Here is a 24592-nt window from a genome sequence, read left to right as displayed (position 1 = left end):
ACGTGCCCCTCCCTGGAGCTCTGACCTCCCAGCCCTTCAAGAGCCGTACCTGAAGCAGACGATGGAAATCACCACCACGGCAATCACAAAGACAAGACCAGCGGTGGCCGACCCCACAATGAGAGGCAGTTCCTGGAAGCTTTTGCTGCTGGAGCCTGTCAGGAGAAGGCAAAGAGACAGGGAGAGCATTGGAGGGTGGGGCCAGCAGACACACAAGAAGAGGGCTGGAAGGCAGGAGCATGTAGGGAAGGAAGGAGCAGGGGGAACATCCTTACCATTCTCTTCTGGTGTCCGAAACTCCACTGGGACGCTGTACTGGCCGTAGCCAGCCACCGTGCGTGCTCGGACCTGCACCATGTAGGCGGTATTGGGCTTCAACCCTTCCAAGCGCACCATGTTCTTCTGGCTGGTGACTGTGTTGGCAATGCCGTCACTCTGGCCCTGCTGTGGGGGGAAAAGGAGGAAAGGTGCGTCCCAGGGCAGAATCCAGTCTGCTCCCACTTTAGGGCTCGGTGTGTTCACCCTAACATCGGAAAACAGCTTTAGGTGTTGCAAATGGTCCATGTGCAGTGAAGGTGTGGGAGGGTATCTCACTGTGCTCCTCTACACAGCTTCCAGCTCATCTCTCCAAGATGGAGAGAGGCACCTGGGGAACGCTGTGCTCTGGTAACATAACTAAAAGACCCAGCTCAGAAGGAAGAATATACATTTCTCTTTTAAATAGGCACATAGCCTCCTGCTCCTTCTTCACTGATATGCATGACTGACGTCTAGTCTACGTTCCTCAACAGTACTACTCAGGAGTAACTCTAAAGGACTACTTAATTTCAGGAGTAATTTAGTCTAGATGTCAGTCAATAATAATAGTGTAATCATTATTAATTGTAATATGTAATTCCATATTACAACAATATGTAATAATAAACATTCGTAAAGAACGTTTCAATAGTTCAAAAGTGCTTCATATACAGAGCAGGGGTTCTCAAACTTGAGTCCCCAGATGATGTTGGACTACAACTCCCATCATCCTCAGCCAAAATGGCCTTTAGCTACTATTAACTGCCTTGAGATTGTTTTAATGAAAGGCGGTATACAAATTTAACAATCAATCAATCAATCAATCAATCAATCAATCAATCATCTGTGGAGGGGAAATCCAAAGCCAGTGTTGCTGGGAATTATGGAAGTTAAAACATAAGAATAGCCCTGCTGGATCAGGCCCAAGGTCCACCTAGTCCAGCATCCTGTTTTCCACAGTGGTCCACCAGATGCCTTTGGGAAGCCCAGAGGCAAGAAAGGAAGGCATGCCCTCTCTCCTGCTGATGCTCCCCTGCAGCTGGTTCAACAACATCTGGGACCCAAGCTTGAGAATCTCTGGTATATATATTATCATCTCAGGAATCCTCACCATCACCACTGTAAGATGAAGGGGCAAGGCAGAAGGTAGCTGTCTGGGTCCGCAAGGATTTCTCTCAAATCTTTGACAACAGCAACAACAAAAAGAGGCTTCCCCCTCCCACTCAATTAAGGTGCTGAAATGAAGACAGATTGAGGGAAAACCAAGAGTGGATTTCTGTGTGAAAGGATTGAACTGAGTCTGGTACTGAAGACAAATTCCTGAGTCGTGCATGTGCTCAGAAGTGGCCTGTTCCTTAAAGTTCACTCCCCGAGCCACTAGTTTGCACCTGGCTGTAGCTGGGGGACGTGGTATAAAAAAAACCTAAGGAGATCCTACAAGCCTGAAATCCAGTCCTGGGAACCTGTTTTATACCAAGTCAGACTACTGGATCACCTAGCTCTGCACTGTCTACGCTGACTGGCAGCAGCTCTCCAAGGTTTCAGGCAGGAGGCTTTCCTAGTCCTATCTGGAGATGCCCGGTATTGAACCTGGGACATTCTGCATGGAAAGCGGGTCCATTTCCACTGAGCTACAGTCTCTTCACAGCAATCTTTAGTCCCATCCCATCAGCATCATTACCTCTGCACTGAAGACAAGGGAGCAGCAGGGATGAAGCTAAGAAACAGTGGCTGGTCTAAGGCTACAAACGGCCCAACTGGAATCAGCGTCTTTCTGACCCACTTTTCACGACTCCAGAATTGCACCATACTAGCCAATTCCCTCTCTGCGAGAACAGAGCAGAAACTGAAGCATCTGTTCAGCGGAAGCAGCCATCAGTGTGAACCCCGTCTTAGCTCAAACGTCGTGGAGCTGCATCTCTGCAACCAAGAGGGGCTTTACCTTCTCAAAGTACTTGATCTCATAGTCCAGGATGATCCCATTGGGCTGCTTTGGTGGCTCCCAGGAAAGGGCCATGCTGCTTCCCGTGCTGCCGTGCAGGTGCGTCGTGGGAACTGCCGAGGGAGCTGCAGAGTGGGGAAAACACGTCAGCAGAAAGAACAGCCATGTGCCACTTTGGACTGCATGTGGGGGAATCACAGCTATTAAAAAAATATATTGAAGAAAGATTCTATTTTTGAATACGCTGCTATGTGGAAAAAATAATAATCCATGCAAACAGAACACTGGCACAGCAGAGAGAGGCTTCTGCCTGTTGTGCTGGTTCACTACTCTCCGGGTGCTCGGATGTGAAGGAGCATTCAAAAGGATGTACTACCTGAAATATACTCCCCATCAGCAGCATCGTCAGCATTCCACTGACTCATTCCCCTGATGTGTAGACAAGGTCTTACTGAAGAGTCAATGAGCCCACTCTCACTGCACGAGCTACTTGGGCAGGAGAGAGTTAATCCAAGCAGCCCATGTCATCTGGGCCACCAGGAGGCCTCCCGACCCAGCTGCTCCGGACCTGGGTAGCCCAGATCTCTTGCCCAGGTACAAAGTGAGGTAGGAAGCAAACGGACCCCACCCTACCTCACTCTGTGCTCGTCTGGGCACTGCAGCTGCTAAAACTGTTGTCGGTAGTGACAGCCATAGAGTCCAGTGGAAAGCGTGGCCGGGGGGTGGGGGGGAGGCGTGCTGCTGCACTGCCGTGGGCTGCCTCTCTGCCAGTTGTGCAGTGCATTGTGGGACACAAGAGGGCTTCCTTCTCCTGATCCCACTTCAGGAGTCTGCTGCCATGTGGGTGTGTGAGTGGCAGAGCCCCAAAGAGACTCAGATTGCCTTGCTCTACTTAAAGGACTACTTAATTTCAAAATGACTCCTCAGGAGTAATTTAGCCTGGCTGTTAGCTGCTGTCTTTAGGGCTCCAGGGAACCCAAGGCCCTGTGGTTCTTCAAAGGCGGGGACTGGAGATGTTATAACCTCTGCTTTTTCAGTCTCTTTCCCCCTTTCCAGCCAACAGTGTCCACTACTTTGTTTCACTGCATGTGAAGAAATTTATCTATGCCAGTGTTCCCTGTAACAGGGATTCCCAGATGTTGTTGACTACAACTCCCATAATCCCCAGCCGCCATGTGGCAATTGGGGATTATGGGAGTTGTAGTCAACAACATCTGGGAATCCCTGTTACAGGGAACACTGATCCACACTGATACGTTAATCCTGCACAAGGCACCTTGGTCAAGATTTCAGAAATAAGTGGCTCCCACTCATCAAAGAATGCTTTAAACGAGAACCACAGATTTACTGCCATTCTCCGCAACCATGAGGTCTAGGAAGCTTTTATGAGAGGCAAGACCAGATTCCTCACCCCCCACCAGAGAGTGAGGTTTTCTTTCTTTCTCCAGGATTCCATAGCAACAACAAGATTCTAGGTTCAAGGTCCTACTCGGCACGGCCAAGCCTCAGAGGTTCTCGGTCCATTGCAGCAAGGCGGTTAGGAATCTCAGCACTGTGTCCTGGAGACTGCATATCCCTTCCCATCCAGCACTCACCTGCCTGGTTGGTGGTGATGTTGACAGAGGCAAACTGTGGGTTCTGGGGGTTCTTGCTGGAGACGCCATTCACGGCCTGGATCTCAAAGGTGTACTGAGTGTGGGCCATCAGGTTGCTGATGTAAATGGTCCTTTCGGTCAGGCCAAGCTGGCGGGGAACAAACTCCACGTTGTCATCGCAGCGCATGCACAGGCGGCGCTCCACGCTGCATTTCTTGCAGATGACGTTGTACAGCAGGTCGTCCCGGCCACCAGAGTCCCGGGGCTCGCTCCACTCCAGCACCAGCGAGGTCTCGTTCACATTGGAAATGACGTTGCGTGGGGACGTGGGGACGCCTGCAATGGGACGCCGAAGCAGCTCAGGGCACCTTAGAAGCCTGAATCTTATTTGTTTCTATTTGTATTTATATCCCACCCTTCATCCTAAGACCCCAGGGCTGTTTACAACAGGATAAAAACAATTCGGGGGGAAAACATAAAAACAGAACAAATACAGCTGTAAGTTTAAAAGAGCAAAGGACAGTTTACTGGCCAAAAGCCTGGATAAAAAGGGCAGTCTTCAGATCTTATCCCTGTTACATTTCTGGGCTTTCTTTGAAGAGACCCAATAAGGCTCAGCATTTACACAGAGCCATTTGTGTGTTCAAAGTCAGGCTGAGCTGAACATTTGCCTCCGAAATTTTTCAGCTCAAAGTTTGGGAGGGAGGAAAATGCCCTGAAATTGCCCCTTACCCCAGCTCATCCCTTTTTTTCCTTTCCCCTTTTTAAATGTCACCACCAGCTTTGTGAAAAGTGCTTCTCTTGTTGGCTGGCAGCTACCATTTTTATTTTTATTTCATTTTTTATTTCCTAAGCTTGACCTGCCTACCTGCTGAAACTAGGGGCCATGCAGTCAAGACTCTAGAACCTATGAAGACACCCACTCATGGGATCTAAGAAGCCTCTTATATCCTGCTGCGGTTTCTCAAACCAAGAGTCCCAGTGACTATCCATACCGCAATTTATACAACAAAGAAGCTCTCAAGGGCTACTCTCAAAATTAGGCAATTTACTCTCCCATTCCCAAGGATTCATTAAACTCCAAGAAGCTTCCAAAACTGCGTCTAGACATTATCTGGGTTGGCTTTCAGGGCCCCTTTATGCATTTCATTGTTTTAGGTGTATGCCTGAGATTTCTCAAGTGTAATGTGCAAATGTGTAATGTGCCAGTTTACTTGTCTGGAAGTCAGGACTGACTGTAGCTTCCTGTATATTTGGTGGCAAACCCAGATCTATGTAATGTGTGAAATGGTCTTTGGTGATGGGAATAAACTGCACTCGGCATGCCTGCCTGCATTACAGACATGTGGTTAGTTAAGAAATTTTCCATATTGCTTGGATTTGGTAGGTTTTACTTTGAATTTCTTTTAGAAGTACATTGAATTTTAAAGATCCTCCTATCTCACTCTGGTTTCTCAAGACAGTGTGGAATAATATTACACAAACACACACAGGTATCTATATAGATCTAAGAAAATAAGAACATAAGAACAGCCCTGCTGGATCAGGCCCAAGGATGACCACCTAGTCCAGCATCCTGTTTTGAACAGTGGCCCATCAGATGCCGCTGGAAGCCTACAGGCTGGAGTTGAGGGCATGCCCTCCCTCCTGCTGTTACTCCCCAGCAACTGGTACTCAGAGGCATCCTGCCTTGGAGACTGAAGGTGGCCTACAGCCCTCCGACTAGTAGCCGTTGATAGACCACTCCTCCATGAAGTTATCCAAGTTATATCTATACCATAACTGTTCCGATTTATCTGTTATTGCCATGGGGATAGCATTTGCTTTTAAAAAAACAACAACCTTGAGACAAGTGAAAATTTCTGGATATATAGATTTGGTAGATTAACCCCACATGGTCTAAACCTGGAAGATAACTCCAGATATATATCCTAGCAACCGCACATACATTCCACCCTACGACTACACTGGCTGACATACCGTGCACCTAGCCAACCAGCCAAGAGTCTGCTTTTGCTGCTAGTGGAAGTGGGGGAGGCTCCTTGCACACTCAGCTGTGGGTAATCGCTCCTGCACTGCTGCCGCCATTATTCGCAATGGCAGCAGTGGTGGAGCAGCAATTACACACCGCAGAGTGTGCACGGAGCCTCTCCGCCTCCACTAGCAGCAAGGACGGGCTCTTGGCTGCTTTGCAAATCATCCACGTCCCTCTTTGATGGGACGAACAGTACCTCCCATTAACTGATAAGGAACGTCTTGCTTTATAAAACCTAAGCTTCTACTGTGTTAGTCACTACTCATAAGGAATCTGGGATCCTGAAGCGACTTGTTTGAATATATACAGACAGACGCACACGAAGACACAGACAAAGGCAGACTTACTGGTGCAGGAGCTGTCAGGGGGATCGGTGTCTGCCCGGAAGTAGTTGCTGCGGCACGTGCACAGGGTGGCGGCCCCAGAGTTCGTCCGGCTGTTGGGAGGGCAGGGGGAACACAGGCCCTCCCCTTGCTTGGACTTGAATGTGCCTGTGCCACAAGCTAGATGAGACAGAGGAAAAACAGAAAGAGTTGAGTCACCGGCACGCAAAAGATCTGGTACGTGCCAATGGGTGGAAATTTAGAGATGGTTCACACATGCAAGATGATCTCCCAGACCAGGGCTGCACAACTTGGGCCCTCCAGCTGTTTTGGGACGGCAGCTCCCATAATCCTTAGCCATAGTGGCCAGTGGTCAGGGATGATGGGGTTTGTAGTCAAACATTCACAGCGGGGCTGAAGTTGTGCTGCCATGGAATAGGCAATTCAGCAATGGAGTGATTGGGTGAACAGCCCCCACCAGTCAAGTTATTTATTATTTATTATATTTTATATCCCGCTCTTCCTCCAAGGAACCCAGAGCGGTGTACTACATACTTAGGTTTCTCCTTACAACAACCCTGTGAAGCAGGTTAGGGAATACTTAGGATAGTTAGAGAAGTGACTGGCTCAGAGTCACCCAGCAAGTATCATGGCTGAATGGGGATTTGAACTCGGGTCTCCCCGGTCCTAGTCCAGCACTCTAACCTCTACACCACACTGGTTCTGTAGATAACAAGTTCTGTAGATAACATAATAGAGCTTTAATATCACTTCAGGTTCGAGGTGGCTTTTCAGTACGGGCAGTTCTAATGTTGAGCCAAACATTCACTGGCAAATGTTATCATCTCAAAAGAAGAGAGTTCATGAAAACCACAGCTTCCTTTATTGCCACCACATCATCAGCTGCTAGACGGAGAGTCCAGGATGAGGGGAACATCACTTTGGAGAGCTCTCCTAAATTAAAAACGTCCTGCAAACAAACACCAAGCAAAGTGGGAAAGGGCTGGAATAGAGCCTCTCTCCCTTATGTGCTAGTTTTCTATTTGTAGTGAGTTTTTTGTTTTTTGTTTTGTTTTGCATGGGGCAACATTCAGAGGGGTCATCTGAGAGTTTCTACCACCTCCTCCTGCTTTCATGCAGACCACGGGTGACGGGTCTCAGACTCCAGATGCTGGCCGACCACTCCCATCATCCCTGGCTACTGGACATTCTCACTGGGGATGATAGGAGTGGTGGTCCAAGAGCAGCTGGATGGCTGCAGTTTTGACAACCCTGGGTTGCCAACTGTCCTGCACTGTGTGGGACATCCCAACTTTCAGCGGGGAAATGCTCGGCCCATTTGGGACATTGTTTCTCCTGCTTTTTGACACAAAAAATATAGTGTCATCTGCAATCTCACCCGTGGCAGCTTCAGAGAATTGAATGGGAAGGCCTCACTCTGCCTCAGAGGGTCATGAGCAAAGGCAAAGGCCCTCCTCTTGCCCTCTTTTCCCTATGCGCATGGCCACCCTTGCCTTGCACCCCTGAGCTTGACAGCCCCAGCCCAGAACACAGCACAGCAATCCACCTCTTCTCTTCAACATGCCAGTCACCAAATCATAGACCTTTCTGGACCATTCTAACGCTTCTGCCTGAACTCCTACAGAGGCTACAACACTCTCCAACACTCACACTGCCTAATCAATGCTGTTTTCCTTTTCCTTTGTGTTGCTTATGCATGGGGGAAGTAGTGCGATGCACATGCAGCCTGGAATTTGCATGCCTGAACACCTCTGGGGTGGATTCCTTGGGTGGCCACGGTCCTCAGCAAGTATCTCTCTAAGACTCAGGTCTCTCCTCTGTAAAATGGGAATAACTCTTGGCCTACTCTACAGGGTTGTATTGAGGGCAGATAAAAAGGACAGCAATTTCACGATGATGTTATAACACCTTGACGTTATGGATCTGATTTGGGAACACAGGAAGCTGCCTCATACCAAGTCGGACCCTTGGTCCATCTAGCGCAGTATTACTGAATGGCAGTGGCTTTCCAAGGTTCCAGGCAGGAGTCTCTCCCAGCGCTGTCTGGAGGTGCTGCCAGGGGTTGAACCTGCGACCTTCTGCCTGCAAAGCAGACACTCTGCCATGGAGCTACAGCCCCATCCCACTTGTATTTTAGGGTTTCGTTATGGACAGCAAACCACCCTGAGAACCTCTATTGAACGGCAGTATCTTCTTCAAACTTAATTCTCTTAGCCAGCCGCCAGCCATGCGTAGGTAGGGATGCAGCAAGGCTATGCGTGCCGGCGAGGGAGGCACCTGATTGGCTGGTGTTCGCCAGACTCATGGCAGCGAGGAGAAGCAGGCGAGGTGGTGACGGGCCCGGGCAAGTTTGGGGGGCCGTGGCGGCGGGCCCAGCTGTGGGGAGATGGTGGCGACGGCGGGGAGATGGCAGCGGCAGGCCTGGCCACAGCAGGGAGGTGGGGGAGGCAGGCCCGGCCGCGGTGGGGAGGCAGCAGCAGTGAGGAGGCAGCAGCAGGCCCGGGCACCAGGGTGAGGAGGCGGCAGCAGAAGGGGAGGGGAAACCGGGGGGGGGGGGAGCAGGCCAGCCGGGTGTCAGAGACTCCTGGGGGAAGAGGGTGCAGACGTTCTGCGCCGGGTCTGCTAGTATATGTTAACCCAGCTAAATAAAACAAAGCTCCCTGAGAATTAAAACTGACATCCAGGGCAGGCTGACCCAACCCAGCAGCACCCCTCGTCGTCGTTGTGCCTTGGCCATGCTGATTTAAGAGTCAGGCTCAGAGTGACATTTCCCCCGCCTCTCCACCTGCAAGGAGCCAGCTTCTCTTGCTGGGAGCCTTAGGAGAGGACTCTGCGCTGCTGTAATACATGAGGCCAGAGTGGCTTGTCCTAACGAGCCAGGGAGGCACCCAAGGAGGCAGCTCGGATTAATCCTCTCTCGCCCACCCCGCCCGAGAGCCACACTACTTGCAGCCGGGCCATCCGTCAGGTAGAGCGGCACGATTAACTGCAGGCTACTTGCAGCCGGGCCATTCGTCAGGTAGAGCGGCACGATTGACTGCAGGCTACTTGCAGCTGTGCCATCCGTCAGGTAGAGCTGCACGATTGACTGCAGGCTACTTGCAGCCGTGCCATCCGTCAGGTAGAGCTGCACGATTGACTGCAGGCTACTTGCAGCCGTGCCATCCGTCAGGTAGAGCTGCACGATTGACTGCAGGCTACTTGCAGCCGTGCCATCCGTCAGGTAGAGCTGCACGATTGACTGCAGGCTACTTGCAGCCGGGCCATTCGTCAGGTAGAGCTGCACGATTAACGGCAGGCTACTTGCAGCCGGGCCATTCGTCAGGTAGAGCTGCACGATTAACGGCAGGCTACTTGCAGCCTGGCCATCCGTCAGGTAGAGCTGCACGATTGACTGCAGGCTACTTGCAGCCGGGCCATCCGTCAGGTAGAGCTGCACGATTAACTGCAGGCTACTTGCAGCCAGGCCATCCGTCAGGTAGTGCTGCACGATTAACTGCAGGCTACTTGCAGCCGGGCCATTCGTCAGGTAGAGCTGCACGATTAACTGCAGGCTACTTGCAGCCGTGCCATCTGTCAGGTAGAGCTGCATGATTAACTGCAGACAATGCATCTCTCAGGGGGAGTGGGAGAAGAGCAACCTGCGCTCCCTCCTCCTTTGGTGACCCCCGCCCGTTAGGACAAGCCACTACTCTTTGAGGCCTTTAAATCTCCCCCCCCCCCGCCCGTCTCCTGTAAGGAGCATGTTTATTTCCAGAGCCTCAGAGGCTGTGCTGCCAGGCTCTTGCCTGCTGGGGTTCGCGTGGCGTCTTTCTTTCTTAACGACCACAGGAATCCCAGCAGAAGAGAGAAGTGGCTCACTCTGGGAGCCCCGCTGACCTCGGCGCTGCCTCTGTGGACAGTCGCTGAGACGTTGCAGTGGGACAGCCAAGAGCTGTTCCCTTCCACCCTCTGGTCCCCTGGGGCCTGGAACATCCAACCATGTCCACGGCTGGGTTCATCTGGAGGGCCAAGCAAGGGAGTTCTACCATTCCTTCCTTCCTTTTTATTTGCCCTGGGTTTAATAGTAATTGGCATCGTTTGCAAATAAGTACAAGGAGAAATAAATAAACAAAAATGGGAGCGGAGGAAAGGGGTGTGGAGAACTGACAGAACACACTTGGCTTTAGGAATCTGATTGATGTTTGGTTCAGGTTGGCTGGCTGCAAAAGCCTGGATTGCAGATTTAAAAAGAGGCCCCAATGAGTCGGCAGGACTGTGATTGGAAGGCAGATGGTCTACAGATCCCACAAATGTTCCGAGTCCCCCCAACACTTTCCCCCATTTTGTGCTGAATCTGAAACTTAATATGGAGCAGATTTACACATCATGAGGAATGAAGTGATGGAATTCTGGACTATTCCACTTCACTGCACATTGGAGATGGCTGTCATATTTTCAGATGCTCCATGCCATGGAAAAAAACCAACAACCACCAAGCAAACCTCAGTGTAGTAAACTAGCAACACCAGGGAGGAAAGTTGAGCACAGTCCCACCCCCCGCCCCCCACTGCAACCTGGTGATTTGCCAGTTCACGTCACAGAAAAGACTTTTTACATGCAGGAGCATTAAAGAAGATGACACATTTGCACCTGAAGTTGGGAGTGGTACTGCCCAGCTTTCTACCAACTCACTCTGTGCCATTTGTAGACTGGCCTCTTCTTCCAATGTGTATCCAATGCCAGCAAACAGTTTGCATTGCAGGTAGAATGACTGCAGCTTTTGCTTTGAGCACTGATGAGATTCCAACCTTGCTCATTTTCCAAAAAGATATTTTGCTTCTGTTGTGGTACTGCAAAAGGAAATGCTATATACCAGGTTCCAGAATTGATTTCTTTTTTTTAAAGAGATACTACACGAGGCCTTTCTTTCTCCTAATAATGAATGGCAGGGTTTTTGTTGTTGTTGTTATCATCAACTGGCACATCTCACACGGAAGAGAAATCTTTTCATTAGCCTTAAAGAAGGCACCTGTTACAAGGATTTTCCCCCCTCTGGTAATAGATACATTTATTAAAACTAATCAATTCATTTATAAAAGCCAGTTGGTCCAATTACCAAAGTAATCTTTATCTGGCCGACAGTACTGGTTCAGCAACTTCCAGGATAACCAACATCCAGGCTGAAGAAGAGTTCTGGAGAATTCAAAAGCTTGTTCACTGCTTGGTGGCATTTTAGTTGGTCCAAGGAGAAGTACAGCATTGCCCTATTGCCTTACTCTGACTTTTTGGATGCTCCCCCCGCCCTCTAAATATGGAGACACTAGACAAAGGGAAAGGTTACTTACACTCCAGGCGGCAGGACTATGTAGAAGGTGAAGGGGAAAGGTACACCTCTAAACATCCTGCATTTTATAGGGAAAAGGGAACAAGTTTCTAGTCCTCAGGGCTGTGGAGAGAGGGCCTACAGAAGGACTGAAGGTGGACTGGTTCTACAGTACAGTTGTCCCTCACTAGCCGCAAGGGTTCCGTTCCTGGAAAACCTCGCAGTTGGCAAATTTGCAGTTGACAAGGCATTAAAACCAATGGGAAACAGGGGGTTAGGGGAATCACAGTTGCAAAAAGACAGAAAACAACAGTTAAAAAATTAAAAAAAACACCCCTGACCCTCGAAAATCACCCCGATCCCCAGAAATGATCCTAAACCCCTGACAATGACCCCTGACCCCCGGAAATGACCTTCTGAACCCCCCCCAATCCCCTCCAAAATCACCCAAATTTCCAAAAAATCTCACCAACCTCGGTGTCAACTAAATCTGAGGGGAAAAGGTTAATGATATTGCCTCATTCTGGCTGTGCAAGATCTTGCTGCACCTTCAATAAATTTCGAGGAAAACATCCAAATTGGTATAATTTTACATCAAATTTGAGTGGATGGGTAGTTTCCCTAGAATTTAGAAAAACTTAAAAAACATGGAAGTTAAATGTAAACACACACACACACCCACCCACCAGCAATCTAAGGAAAACTGATGTTGTCCTACAGCTTTGACAGAAACCAACTGCTGCATGCCCTGAAATCACAGGCAACACCCATGCAAGTTATTTTGCTGCCTATTCCTCAGCCATTGGCTTTAGCTATAAAAACAACAAACCAGAAACATAAGGGAAGCATGTCCTTAATATATTCTCCAAGCAAAATGATGTATTTGTACATGCTATTTGGCTGTTATTTTGGCGAAGCAATGCCTCTGGGCTCTTTTTGTACAAGGATTTCCACCCTCTAACCCCGGTTAAGGGCCGGCCACCAGGGCTAAAAGCCAGGCTAGAGGGGGCGGGAGCACCAGGATCGGGAGCAACCCCAGCGCTCCCTAGCCTGGGTTGGGCTGCTTATGGGAATAGCCTTCATATTGAGCAAAATGGATCAGCGGTCTGACTCAATCCATGGCCGCTTCATATGCTTATAGTCTTAGGCATTGTATTGCTCAGCTCTAGCTTAAAAGAAAGAGTGTGTGTTTGCAACATGCCTTGAGCCCTTGTCATAGGACAGACACAAAAAAAAATCTAAACAAATAATTTAGCATACACACCCAAAGGACTGGCTTGACAGAAATGAAGGAATGTCACACTGGCTGGCCGGACAGGGACTCCAGCCCATAAGCAGCCGTGCGGAGTCACGTGTAAGAATCGACTCCCACTCCCAGTTGGCACGTCTTTCAAGGCTGAAGGCATGAAGGCAGGGGTTGTCAAGCTTGGGCCCCCAGATGTTGAAGGGTTACAACTCCCAGCATGTCCAGCCTTTGTGGCTGGGGATGATGGGAGCCGTAGTCCAACAACATCTGGGGACCCCAGTTTGAGAACATCTGTGTTAAGGGCTATGGATACAGCACTCCAAACGCATTGGGGAGAGGGTGTTCCTCCAGCTACTAACACCTGCCTCCCTGACCAGCAGTCAGTATGGCCGCCTCCTCATAGCGCTCCAGGCACCTCAGACCAGGCCTAGCCAGGGCCGGAATGGGGGCACTGAGAGGGCGGTGGAATGTATGTGGGGAGGGCGCTGCATTTTGAGCAGAAGGGGTACTTAAGGGTGGAAGTATTCACTGCTGCCGAGTGTGGCGGGGTGCCCCGGGAATATGCCCTGTTGCCTTGTGGGCCAGTCCGAGCTTGGGCCTAGCTCTGGGAACCGAATCATGAGCCCAAGCCCTCAAAGCCACTGGCCTGTTCTGGTTGCTCCTCTTATCTCCCCATGGTTTCCATTTTTCATCTTTGCAGAAATGTACAAAATAAAACAAACTGCAAAAGAGGCAACGGGTAGAACTTAGCTCAGGAACAAACAAACATGACACACACAGACACAGACACGCAAACACACTTCACGTACACCATTCAGAATATCTGTAAATACAGCTCAAAAATAAAAATCAATTCCCGCCTTTCAGGACTCGCATATGCAGGGTTTTTTTTGGCGTCAGTAACATTTAAGAAGGGTAACCAACGTTCCAAAATGGAAGACTTGTAAATGGGATGAGCAGAGGCTTTTAACTGGGAAAGAGAGCTCACAGTCTTCTTTGAGAGGAAAGGGATGTGCCAGAGACCACAGCTGTGGGTGGCTGGTTCCAACTTCCAAGCCCTTAAATCAGGAGTTCCCAAGCGTGGATCCTCAGATGTTGCTGGACTACAACTCCCATCATCTCCAGCCACAACGGCCTTGGGAGCTGCAGTTCAGCCACATCTGGGACCCAGGCTGGGGAAATCCTGCTTTAAACAGGCATCTATTCACATCATCAATCAAATCCTGGGTTGCAGACATGACTGCAATGATGGGCAAGGCAAAAAAGACACATTCCTGCCCCCTCTGCAAAGACTAAAAGTGGAATATTTATGCAAAGGGGAGGCAAAGGATTGGCTTTATCTGCACATTTTTAAAAGAGCCCACAGCACCACTGGCGCGCAGAAGGGGCCAGTGGGAGATGAAATATTGGCCGAAGCTTTAACCGGAGTTACACAATGAGGCTGGGTACACCCCCTCTTCCCAACCCCTCCCTTCTGAGGGCCAGCTTCCCAGGCATACCTCAAGCACAGTTAAGCATGCAGAGTTTAACTGCAGCTGGGGCTAATTAGGGCTGCTTTCCCTTTTAACCCTGTCCCAAATCCTGGTTAAAAAGGGGAACCCTGGTTAGCCCTAATTAAGGTTAATGCCAGTAACTATGGCTGCATTCGCACATAATGTGGAACTGCGGGTCTGTCCCCCCGCCATTCTCCCGTCTGCATTTGAATGTAATGGACAGGGGGCTTTCGGCAGTCAGGGAGACAGCAGAGAAGAGGGCGAACTACCAGTGGGGGCTTCCCTCTGAACTGAAGGAAACCCTTGGCAGCCAATCGCAGCCCAAGCAAGGGAGGAGCTTCCTCCCTCAACGCCGGTTGGCGTAGAGTGAGACTGCGGTGCAGTGTTTGGACATAGCGCGGGCACCGCCAAACTGCAGGTTGGGGCGGCAAAACCAACTATAAACCGGAGGTTCAAATCGGAGTCTTGGGAGGGAAACCTCCGTTCGCATTTGGTTGCATGCATTCAGATGTACAGAAATTTCAACCCGAGGCCCCTTCAACTCTGGTTTCACTTCACGTGCGAATGGGTGCTATGTAAGACTTATCTGGGATTGAAGGGAGAGGGAGACTTTGCCCTTGAAAGAAAAAAAGGGCGGAAGAGTAGGGGTGTAAGTATACATGGCCCCCCAGCCTGTTCCCAATCTCTTAAGCCAGGGGTTCCCAACCTTCACAATTATACCCTTTCTTCCGCAAACCTTCAACTCGGGTACCCTATAGATATTTTTTGGGTGTGTGTGTGTGAACACACACAGTCACTGGCTTACATCCAGACTTAAGTTACTTGTGGGAATTCCCACTGAAATAAACTATTTGTAGTTACTTGCAGTTGCAGTAAACGTGTCCCAGTACTTGCAGTTGCAGTAAACGTGCAGTTGCAATAAACGTGTCTTCATTTCAACAAGACTGCTTATGAGCAATGTGGCTACCTGGTGGGGAGGCAGGAGGGCCCTCTCGGGGTGCCCTTCCAGTTCCCTAGGGCAGGGCTGGACACACATGGCCGGGGAAGATGGGGGTTGTAGTTCAACAACAGCTGGAGGGCCAGGTTTGCCCACTCCTGCCCTAGGGGTACCAGTAACCCCTGTGGGCAATGCCCGTCTTAATCAAAGGCAAGGGACTGACCCTTGCTACATCTGAACCAGTCCTAGACGGCACTGCAGGATGAAAGGATGGAGGCGAAATCAGACAGGTTACAGAGCCTCACCCCTTTGCTTCTCAACGGGGTGGAAACCCTACAGGGAGACAAAACCAGTGCACACGTCAGCAGGCAAAGAAGCTCACAGAGCGCCTTGGCCAAGCCGCTCCAGAGAAACTTGCCAAGGAAGACCGAGCCAATCTGTTAGGATGCTTTCTCAGCGCTGCAATTCTCAAGCCACTTCTCCTGGAAAAACCCCACTGGACGAACAAAAGCGTTTCGTTCTCTCTGTTCCTAATGAACAGCGGCCCCCTCCTCCCTGGCTGAGTAAGAAGTCTGGAACACGGAAGAATGCAGAGTCTTTGCAATCTGCCTTCAGCCCCAAGCTGGGGGGAGATGGCCTTGGCAAACAGAGAGGTCCAGAGAGGAACACACCAGCCCAGCAATGGGGAGTGAAACCCACACCTCAGGTTACTTCCCTGGTTGCTGCAATCCTTTCACGGCTGTCTCAACACACAGGCCTGCCTAATGGCTCCCTTGCACAACCAGTTACCCTGAGAAAACCACTCCTTAAATTGCTTCAGTCTGTTTGATCAAAGGGTAATGGGATGGATGAGCTGGCCTGATACCAAGGCAGAGCCCTTGAATGTTCGGGGACTAAGGCCCAGGTCTCATGGGACGGCACCACTTCAGGCCTGTGTCTGGGCTTCAGCACTTATCTATCTATCTATCTATCAATCATATTTTTATACCGCCCAAAAGTCTCTGGGCGGTTTACAATCAAAGAGAGCTGGTCTTGTGGTAGCAAGCATGACTGGTCCCCATAAGCTAAGCAGGATCCACCCTGGTTGCATATGAAAGGGAGACTAGAAGTGTGAGCGCTGTAAGATATTCCCATTAGGGGATGGAGCTGCTCTGGGAAGATCATCTAGGCTCCAAGTTCCTTCCCTGGCTTCTCCAAGATAGGGCTAAGAGAGATTCCTGCCTGCAACCTTGGAGAAGCTGCTGCCAGTCTGTGTAGACAATACTGAGTGAGATGGACCAATGGTCTGACTCAGTATATGGCAGCTTCCTATGTTCCTAAATATAGGTGGTTTACAATCAAATAAGGTGGGGTCTCCCGGGACTGAACACTCTTCCCTGTGCAGTGCTAGTCCAACACTCACCTGGCAGTGACTACTACACCACACTGCCTCTCGAGCCCAGGAACCAACCACTTTTTGAGAGAGGGTCAACAAACCAGCAGAAAAGCCATTCCTGCATTCAGTGCGTTCTAATTTAACCCTTGCCCTGCTGGATTTCTGCCTCTAGTCGGCTTCCCAACCAATCGCTAGGAAGTCTCACCAGGAACTGTGGGCTCTGTGCCCTGGGACATGACTGCTCTTTTGAGAAAAGCATGTGCTGCACACACCTTCTGGGTTGTGACTACCCACTCATGCAGTTGCCTGGGGTGAGTAAAGGTGGTCTCTAGGTAACCAACCATGGAAGTTGGTTAGGCAGGCAGGCGTGTAATGAGTGCATTCGCTTGCTGATTTTGCTTGTGTTCCTATTGACCTTTGCAGTCAGGATGGTCTTGCCATGAGGCAAGGTTGATAGATCATGGAATACCCCTATTTTCTTAGGCTGCCTCCCCACCCCTCCACTAGAGAGGCCAGAAAGCAGAAGGTAAGCCCTGCGCAGACAACTGGGGTTCAGGTTTCCTAAGCGGTGCTAGCCAAGGATCTGCTAGGGGGACGGTCCGTCTTCTCCCCTGCATGTCTTCTCCCACCTAGTGGTGTCTATACTCTTTGTACAGAGAGACAGGCCAGGGCCGCCATCCATCTGGAGGCAAAAATGGGCTCCAAGCCTTTCTTGGCAGCCGGCCTCCCTCGCTGGGGGATGACACCTGCCCTGCTTAGCTTTGAACCGAAATAGCCTGACCTATGGGGCCTCCCCTCAAAACCCACAAACAGCTTTGTACATGTTTATGGGCTGAACCCCGTCCAAGAAACAAACACCCTTTAGACACAAAAACATTTGGATTGCACAACTTGGTTTTTGGCCTCGAGGAGAACGCTGCTTAAAAGCCTGCATAAGCAAACCAAATGGTGCTGTGTGACCACCAGGCATACTGCCAGCTCGGGCAAACTTTTACCAATATCTGACACCCTGCACTTGACTTGTGCCTCTCAGGCAACTTCTTAACCAAATAATATAGGTCTTCAGCAGGCACTGAGGCGAGTCTCACGATCAGTGAGACTCGCTGGAAGGGGGTTTGCGGGGAGAGAGGGCTTAGCCCGCTCTCCCAGCAGACAATCGGAACGCAGCCCTTGGCAGTTGGATCGGCCGCCCACATGACTGCCAGCTCCGTCGATCAGGGGCCGCGTGGCCCCCGGAAGTTCCAGGATGCTCCGCGTGAGCACGCGGGGCATCCTGGAGAGACTCGAGCCCGGGAGGCTGCTTGCAGCCTCCTGGTTGGAGATCTACTCATGTGTTGCCGCACGCCACGGCAATACACGAGCAAAAAGTTGCGGTTAACAGAGTGCTTGCTCTGTTAACCTCGTCTTAGGAGAGGGGTATTTTTGAGGCTAGCAGCTGGGAGCCGCACAGCTCCTGTTGCAGCACATGACCACCCCAAAGCGGGCTAGAATCGCCTCATTATGTTGCTGATCTCAAACCATGGTTAAGAAATTGGGAGTGGGCTGCAGGATTCCTGTTCCCCAGGCCTCACACACATTCTTGTTTGAATTAACTTTGCCCTTCTGTTGACCGCTTTAACCACGGCTGGGCTGCACCTCTGCCAACCTTAACCAGGGTTAACTCTAACCAGAGTTCACTGTACAGCCTGGGTTTGAAAACAGGGTATGAAGCCAGTTCACAAATCCTGCTTAAAGGAGAACCTGGTTAGTGTTGGCCATTAGTGCAGCTGTAATCAGGGAAGGATGAGAGGGGGAATTTGTGCATGAGATCGGAGAAGACGCATAACCCTGGAACCTTCTCCCAATCACTTAACCAGGGCTTGAAAAATCCCAGATGCCAGAGGGTCATGGTTTCTAGGCTAGGATAATACATAGGCAGCTGCTTTATATCAAGTCAGCTCCGTATTGTCATCGCTGACTGGTAGCAGCTCATCAAGGCTTCAGGCAGAAGCCTTACCCAGCCCTACCTGAAGATGCCAGGGTCGAGCCTGGGTCCTTCTGCATGCAAAGCAGATGCTCTGCCACTGAGCCCCAGCCCCATCCCTTAAGGGGAATATCTTATAGAAGACATGTAGTCACCCACCCAAATGCAAACCAAGGTGAACCCTGCTTAGCAAAGGGGACAATTCATGCTCACTCCTGCAAGGCCAGCTTTCCACCCCAATTATTCAGAGGCAGAGTTATTTAATTACATCGTTATTTGTCCCAGGCAGCCCTGTTTCTCTTCTAAGTATGTTACTTGTACAGGGAACGAAGAAAAGTCAATTTACCCTCTCCCCTGCCACAATGGCCATCACTAAGACTGATAAATCTGTCAAGGGCCCATTGTCTGGCTCCTAAATTTGGGGCCTGGCTCCTAGTTCCAAAGACAAAATTTCAAGGCCTGCTCTTAGCCATGGCGAGAGCGTCTACAAAGGGGCATTGTGTTTCCAGGATCGTATCAGTAAAAGCGATTTGCAGTGCTATTTGTAGAGAACAATAGCTTAATATCTGGATGTGACAACGGAGGAAGAGACAGGACTGGAGGGGCCTGTTGCCAGCTTCCCTGTTCCTTGTGGCGATTCCATCTCTCCAGGTCATAACAACAACGCGGAGGGAAAGCTCTTGCCAAAGTCAGCACGGTGCCAGCCAGCTTGCCTGCAATTCCGCTAACTCGGCTGTAGTTGTGACATGGTGTGTGGGCGGGCAGGGCTGTACCAATTATGCTCAGCAGCACCCAATTCTGCCGGGGTGACCTGCCAGCTGGGGCCATGGTGCAACCCTGCCGTCACCACCCAGAGAACAGGCAAGCTAGCTGGCATAAGCAGTCTAGGCTGCAGATGAGAGATTCTGGCGCAACGACTTCTGGCAGCAAGTGCTCGGTGCAAAAATGCGTCCAGAGATTGTCATACCTCTGGGCTGATGGCCGTCTGGCTGGGGCTGGTGTTTGCCAGAAGCTTCCATGCAGGTGAGCATCCAGGGACTGCCTGCCTATTAGCCTTGTGCTGCCAACACACAACTGACCTGTGCAATCTTCAGCCTGCAGGGTCGGCTACGGGGCATCAATTCATGGGGGAGAGACAGACCAGAACCTACAGGAAATTCAGAGCAGTGCAGGCCAGTGGTCTCCACTGTTCTTCATGTGGGGGTCATTTGGGCAAAAAGGCTCCTGTGTGAGAGCCCATCCTGCTAATCTCTGCACACTACTGCTCTTTTCTCAGTGCCAGGAGGGCCCTTTAAGAGAGACGGAGCCCTCTCTTTAAGAGCTCCAGGAGGAAAGCGCCGGGAAGGGCTACGCTCCCCAGCACTCTGTGCATGTCTTTCAACAGGGGTTCAAGAGGGCTCCGTTTCCCTTAAAGGAGCCTCCCCACCTCCACCAGCACTGGGCAAAGCACAGCACTGTACAGTGAGAATGGTTGTCTCCACATGGTGCCAGGGGGCCTGTGTAGAGTATCCAGCTTTGGCAAAAGCTTCATATAGGCCCAATCAACAATTAATCAGGGGGCCACACTTAGGGGTGATGGGGGCCACCACTGGCCCCTTGACCTTCCACCGAAGAACACTGCTGTAGGCAACTGATCATCCCTGTACCAAGCGTCACTTAAGATACAAAAGGCAGTGTCTTTTGGCTGCTATTAAAGAGTCCTACAGTGGGATTACACTATCTCTCCCTGCAGGGAATTATTACTATTACTATTATTATTAAAAAGATACTCTGCCTAATTAGCATTTTTAAAGGAAATACCTCCCCCCTCTGAGTTATTACAGGTATGGGATATATCAGCACGGGTGTTAGCTGTAGTTTAAGCTAACCAGAATTCCCTTTTAACAAGGAGCTGGGTCTCACAATCAGCGAGACCTGGTTTTGGAGAGTGAGTGGGGATCCCCGCACACGAGCAGGGCGAGACTCCTGGGCGGCTGGATCGGCCGGCCACAAGATCGCCGGCTTCGTGACAGAGCTGGCAGGGGCTGGGGGGAGTGGGGGCCGATTGGCCCCCGGAAGCTCCAGCATGCCCTGTGTGAACATGCAGGGCATGCTGGCGAGGCCCCCGGAGCTGGGAGGCAGCTTTTCGCCTCCCCTCTGGGGGTCTCCTTGTGAGTAGCCATGGCGCAGAGCCGTGCCTACTCACGATGAAAAAACACCCGGGTTTGCGGCGCACTTACTCCGCAAACCCGGTTTTAGGGGTGGGCTACTTGAGCATGTTACCCGTTCTCACGATTGCAGAAAATCAGGCTAGCTTCCGCTAGCCTGATTTTCTGCAATCGTGTGAATAGCCTCAAGGAGGAGAAATTGGGGTTTGGGGATGGAACTGGCCAGTGCGGTGAAGTAGACAGACTGTTGGACTAGGACCAATGAGTTCAAATCCCTGTTCAGCCATCAAACTCACTTGGGTGACTCTGGGTCAGTCACTTATATTTCAGCCTAAATGTTAAACGTGATCATATTCACTGCTTTGGGCTCCTTGGAGGAAGAGCAGGATATAAATGTAAAAATGAAATAAAATAAAATAAAATAAAATAAAATAAATCCTGCTTAGTAGCGAGCCACAGGACCAGTTTAGATGGCACCTCCAAGCTAGCCCACATGAGTGAGCACATCCTGCTCCCGGGGCACATCTTCCCGCTTCTGCTGATTGCACTATGATTTACTTAGCTACTTTGGACAACCCTGTCCCCACTCAGGTTTAGAAGAGGGGAAATGCACACCAGGAGGTATGCTTGGGAATGTCTCTAATTGCTCAGCAGGAAGACCAGCTTGGACATATTGCCCAAACCACCCTATAGCTAGACACAGAGCTGAGCCAAACATTTTGTGAGTTTTGATCCCCATGTTAAAGTTTGCATGTACAAAGGAGGAGAGCTTTCTGTCAAAACAGCTAAGTAAATCACATGAATGTCAAGAGCATCTCTGCTTTTCGTCCAGGTCCTAGAGTAGAGACAGAGATTTTACGCAATCTCAAAGAGGCTGATATAATCAGGTCAGGGAGCTTCCCAGGGTTTGTCTGGCCAAGTGCAAGGACGGTCAGGTTCATAACCACCCTGAGCTATTTTGTAAGGGCGGTCTAAAAATCAAACAAATAAGTAAATAAATAAATAACAAATCTGCTTCCCAGGCTTGGAAGCTTCCCTGGGCTGTGTGGATGGGCTGGCAGACAGTGGGGGTTTCTTCACACTTCCATCTAATGTTCAGGACTTCAATGGCAAATTTTATTTATTTATTTAAAATATTTATACCCCGCCTCTCCAGTGCACTACTGCTCGGGGTGGCTCACAACAATAAGATAGACACAAGATACAATAAAAGTAATAAAATTAACTAAATGAAACAAAAACGTCAGATTAAAAACCACAATCATTACTAGGTTCAAATTAAAGGTTATTTTAAAAGCTAAAAACTAAAAAATTATTAAAAGCTAAAGAACCTACCAGATATAACAAAAAATGGAGCATTATAAAGCCTCCTTTAAAAGGTGTGTTTTAAGATTTTTTTTTAAAAAATCAGGTGAAATGCAAAAGGGGCAGCTGAAAGTGCAAGGGAGGTGTGCTTTTTTTGACAATAAAACAAGTGGAGGACTTTCATGGAGGACAGGCCTATCAGTGGCTACTAGTCTGGTAGCTGTGGACCACCTCCAGCCTCAGAGGCACAATGCCTCTCAATGCCAGTTGCAGGGGAGCAACAGCAGGAGAGAGGGCATGCCTTCAGCTCTTGCCTGTGGGCTCCCCAGAGGCATCTGGTGGGCCATGGAGTGAAACAGGATGCTAGACCAGATAGGCATTCTTGGGCCTGATCCAGCAGGGCTGTTCTTACATAAGAACATAAGTTGTTCTGGTAAGAACTAATTTCCCTACTTTCCTTTCCCTACCACTGGACTAAATTTGGTCCAAATCGGTTAGGCAGTTCACAAGTTAGCCCACTTGGGCCTCAAATGTTCACACATCTGCCCGCTTGAATCGGGGTGGATGTCATCATTACAAACTACACCTTTGAGCCATCCCTATGTGTCCCTACAGCTATAGCAAATTTGGTTCAAATGGGTTAGGCAGTTTACAAGACAGGTCTTGGGATATAGAATGCAGGAACATAGGAAGCTGCCTTATACTGAGTCAAACCATTGGCCCATCTAGCTCAGTATTGTCAACACTGACTGGCAGCAGCTCTCTAAGATTACAGGCAGGAGTCTTTCCCAGCCCTACCTGGAGATGCTGCCAGGGAGTGAACCTGGGACTTCAGATGCTCTTCAACTGAACTATGGCTCCATCTCTGAATATCTTGTATCACTCACATGTAGTCTCCCATCCAAATGCAAATCAAGGCAGACCCTGCTTAGCAAATGGGACAAGCAAATGACCACAGGACCAGCTCTCCTCCCCTGGCAAGCAAAGGGTACAATTCATGCTCACAACCACAAGACCAGCTCTCCTCCCCCTGCAAGCGAAGGAAACGCCTTGAGAGAGAGCGAGGCGTTTCTCCATCCTCGGTTCCATTTGTGATTCACCGATCCCTTATTATTGCTAGCCCCAAAGTACTCCTGGCTGACCTATCCGCAGTCTCTTATGAGGGTTCTGCGAAATGCTACGTGCAGCCGGCGATGGAAGAAATGTTACGCTCTGCTCCAAGAAACCTCAGAGAGCGGCAAGGATTCAAAATCTGATTCGAACAATCTGTACAATCTGGCGAGTGCAGCAGCTGAATAAGAGAAATCCCATTAGGGGAAAAGGGATCCGCAAATGGAGACTGATTCAGAAAATCTGGAGAGAAACCCTCAAACGCATCATTCATTGAGAATAAATTCCCAAACCGTGTGCCGCAAGAAGATAATTAATTCATGAATTAATTTAAAAGTCCCTGGGAGCCAAAAGCACCTTCCCAAAAAGGAGGTCACCCATCGCCTCGCTGTATGAATTGCTGTTCTGTGAATGCCTCCTTCCAATCAGTTGTTGCTGAGGGGAAGCAGATCGTTCTTTTGTGCCCCAGTGTCATGACAGGATTGTTCAATTGCTCCCAATGTAGCGATGCAACTGAATTACCTGCCCTCCATGGAGACATGCCAAGAACAGAGACTCCTGCAGAAACATAGCAGAGGGGAGCTGCCGCTTTAATTTGATGCATTCCAAAAATTTAAAATGTAAGAACAAGATGTACCTTGGCCATGAGAAGGAAATACTGACTTAGATCCTTGCAGGGTATTTAGTGAGGTCATGTCAGGCTAAGAGACCATCCTCTTTGAATCACAACCCCGATTGCATCAAACTAAAAGGTATTGTTCTTTGACTGTCATCTCAGAAGGAAGAGCAACACCTAAAACATCCTAAAAAAAACAAATGCCACATCTTGTGGCATTGGGCTTTCTTTGCATTCCATCTCTGTGCCAAGTGCTGACCTAACCTAACTTGCTAAAGCAAAGACAACCAGTCTGGATCCGTAGTGCACGGTGGTCTGGTCTGGGAAGCCTCGCTTGCAAAATCAAGGCCTCGCCCATGTGAACAAGGGCCAAGGGGTGGGAGCTTTAAAAAGAAGGGAAAGGAAAAAAAAGAGAAACAGAAATAATCCAGCCTAGAAAAATTGCACACGAGTGACTCACAGAGGTTTGTTGTTACCACACAGAATGCTTGGCAAGTGAGGAAAAGCCCTGAATACTTTGGGGTCCCCTCCTTTCACAGGGAGGGATGTCCCCAGAGTTCAAGCTATTTCACTGGCCACGTCATTTACACAGCTGGGACTCTGCCCCAGTCAGCTCCAACTCTGACAAATATTGATGGGTTTTTTCTTTTTCTTTTTTGGTAACCATTCCCAATTAGCGAAGAATAATATCTGGGATTTCTTCCCGTGTAAGGTCCCTGCCAGTTTTCCAGACAACGTTCCAGTGTTTTATTCTTAAGCACGGCTCCTTCCAAAATTCTCCATGCCGTTTTCCCTAGCACAGTCGAGAACGAGAGAGAGAGAGAGAGAGAGCGCGAGTGTGTCCTGGAGATAAATTAAAGCCATCACAACCCTTTGTCCAGC

General features: G+C 49.7%; 1 protein-coding gene across 3 annotated transcripts in view; it reads right to left on the bottom strand.

Moving 5' to 3' along the window:
• The window catches only part of EPHB3 (EPH receptor B3), a 110364-nt gene that overhangs the window by 11544 nt on the left and 74228 nt on the right, over positions 1-24592 (bottom strand). For all 3 annotated transcript variants that reach the window (XM_053311041.1, XM_053311043.1, XM_053311042.1), the window contains exons 4-8: positions 6217-6372; positions 3835-4170; positions 2240-2364; positions 276-444; positions 50-155 (exon numbers count right to left, since the gene is read on the bottom strand). In XM_053311041.1, the coding sequence (XP_053167016.1) occupies positions 50-155; positions 276-444; positions 2240-2364; positions 3835-4170; positions 6217-6372 (892 nt within the window). The remainder of the gene's footprint in view (positions 1-49; positions 156-275; positions 445-2239; positions 2365-3834; positions 4171-6216; positions 6373-24592) is intronic.

The sequence above is a fragment of the Hemicordylus capensis genome, chromosome 3 (genome assembly GCF_027244095.1).
Source record: "Hemicordylus capensis ecotype Gifberg chromosome 3, rHemCap1.1.pri, whole genome shotgun sequence".
NCBI lineage: Eukaryota > Metazoa > Chordata > Lepidosauria > Squamata > Cordylidae > Hemicordylus > Hemicordylus capensis.
Note: the sequence above shows the minus strand (reverse complement) of the source record. Positions and strands in the feature narration are given on the sequence as shown.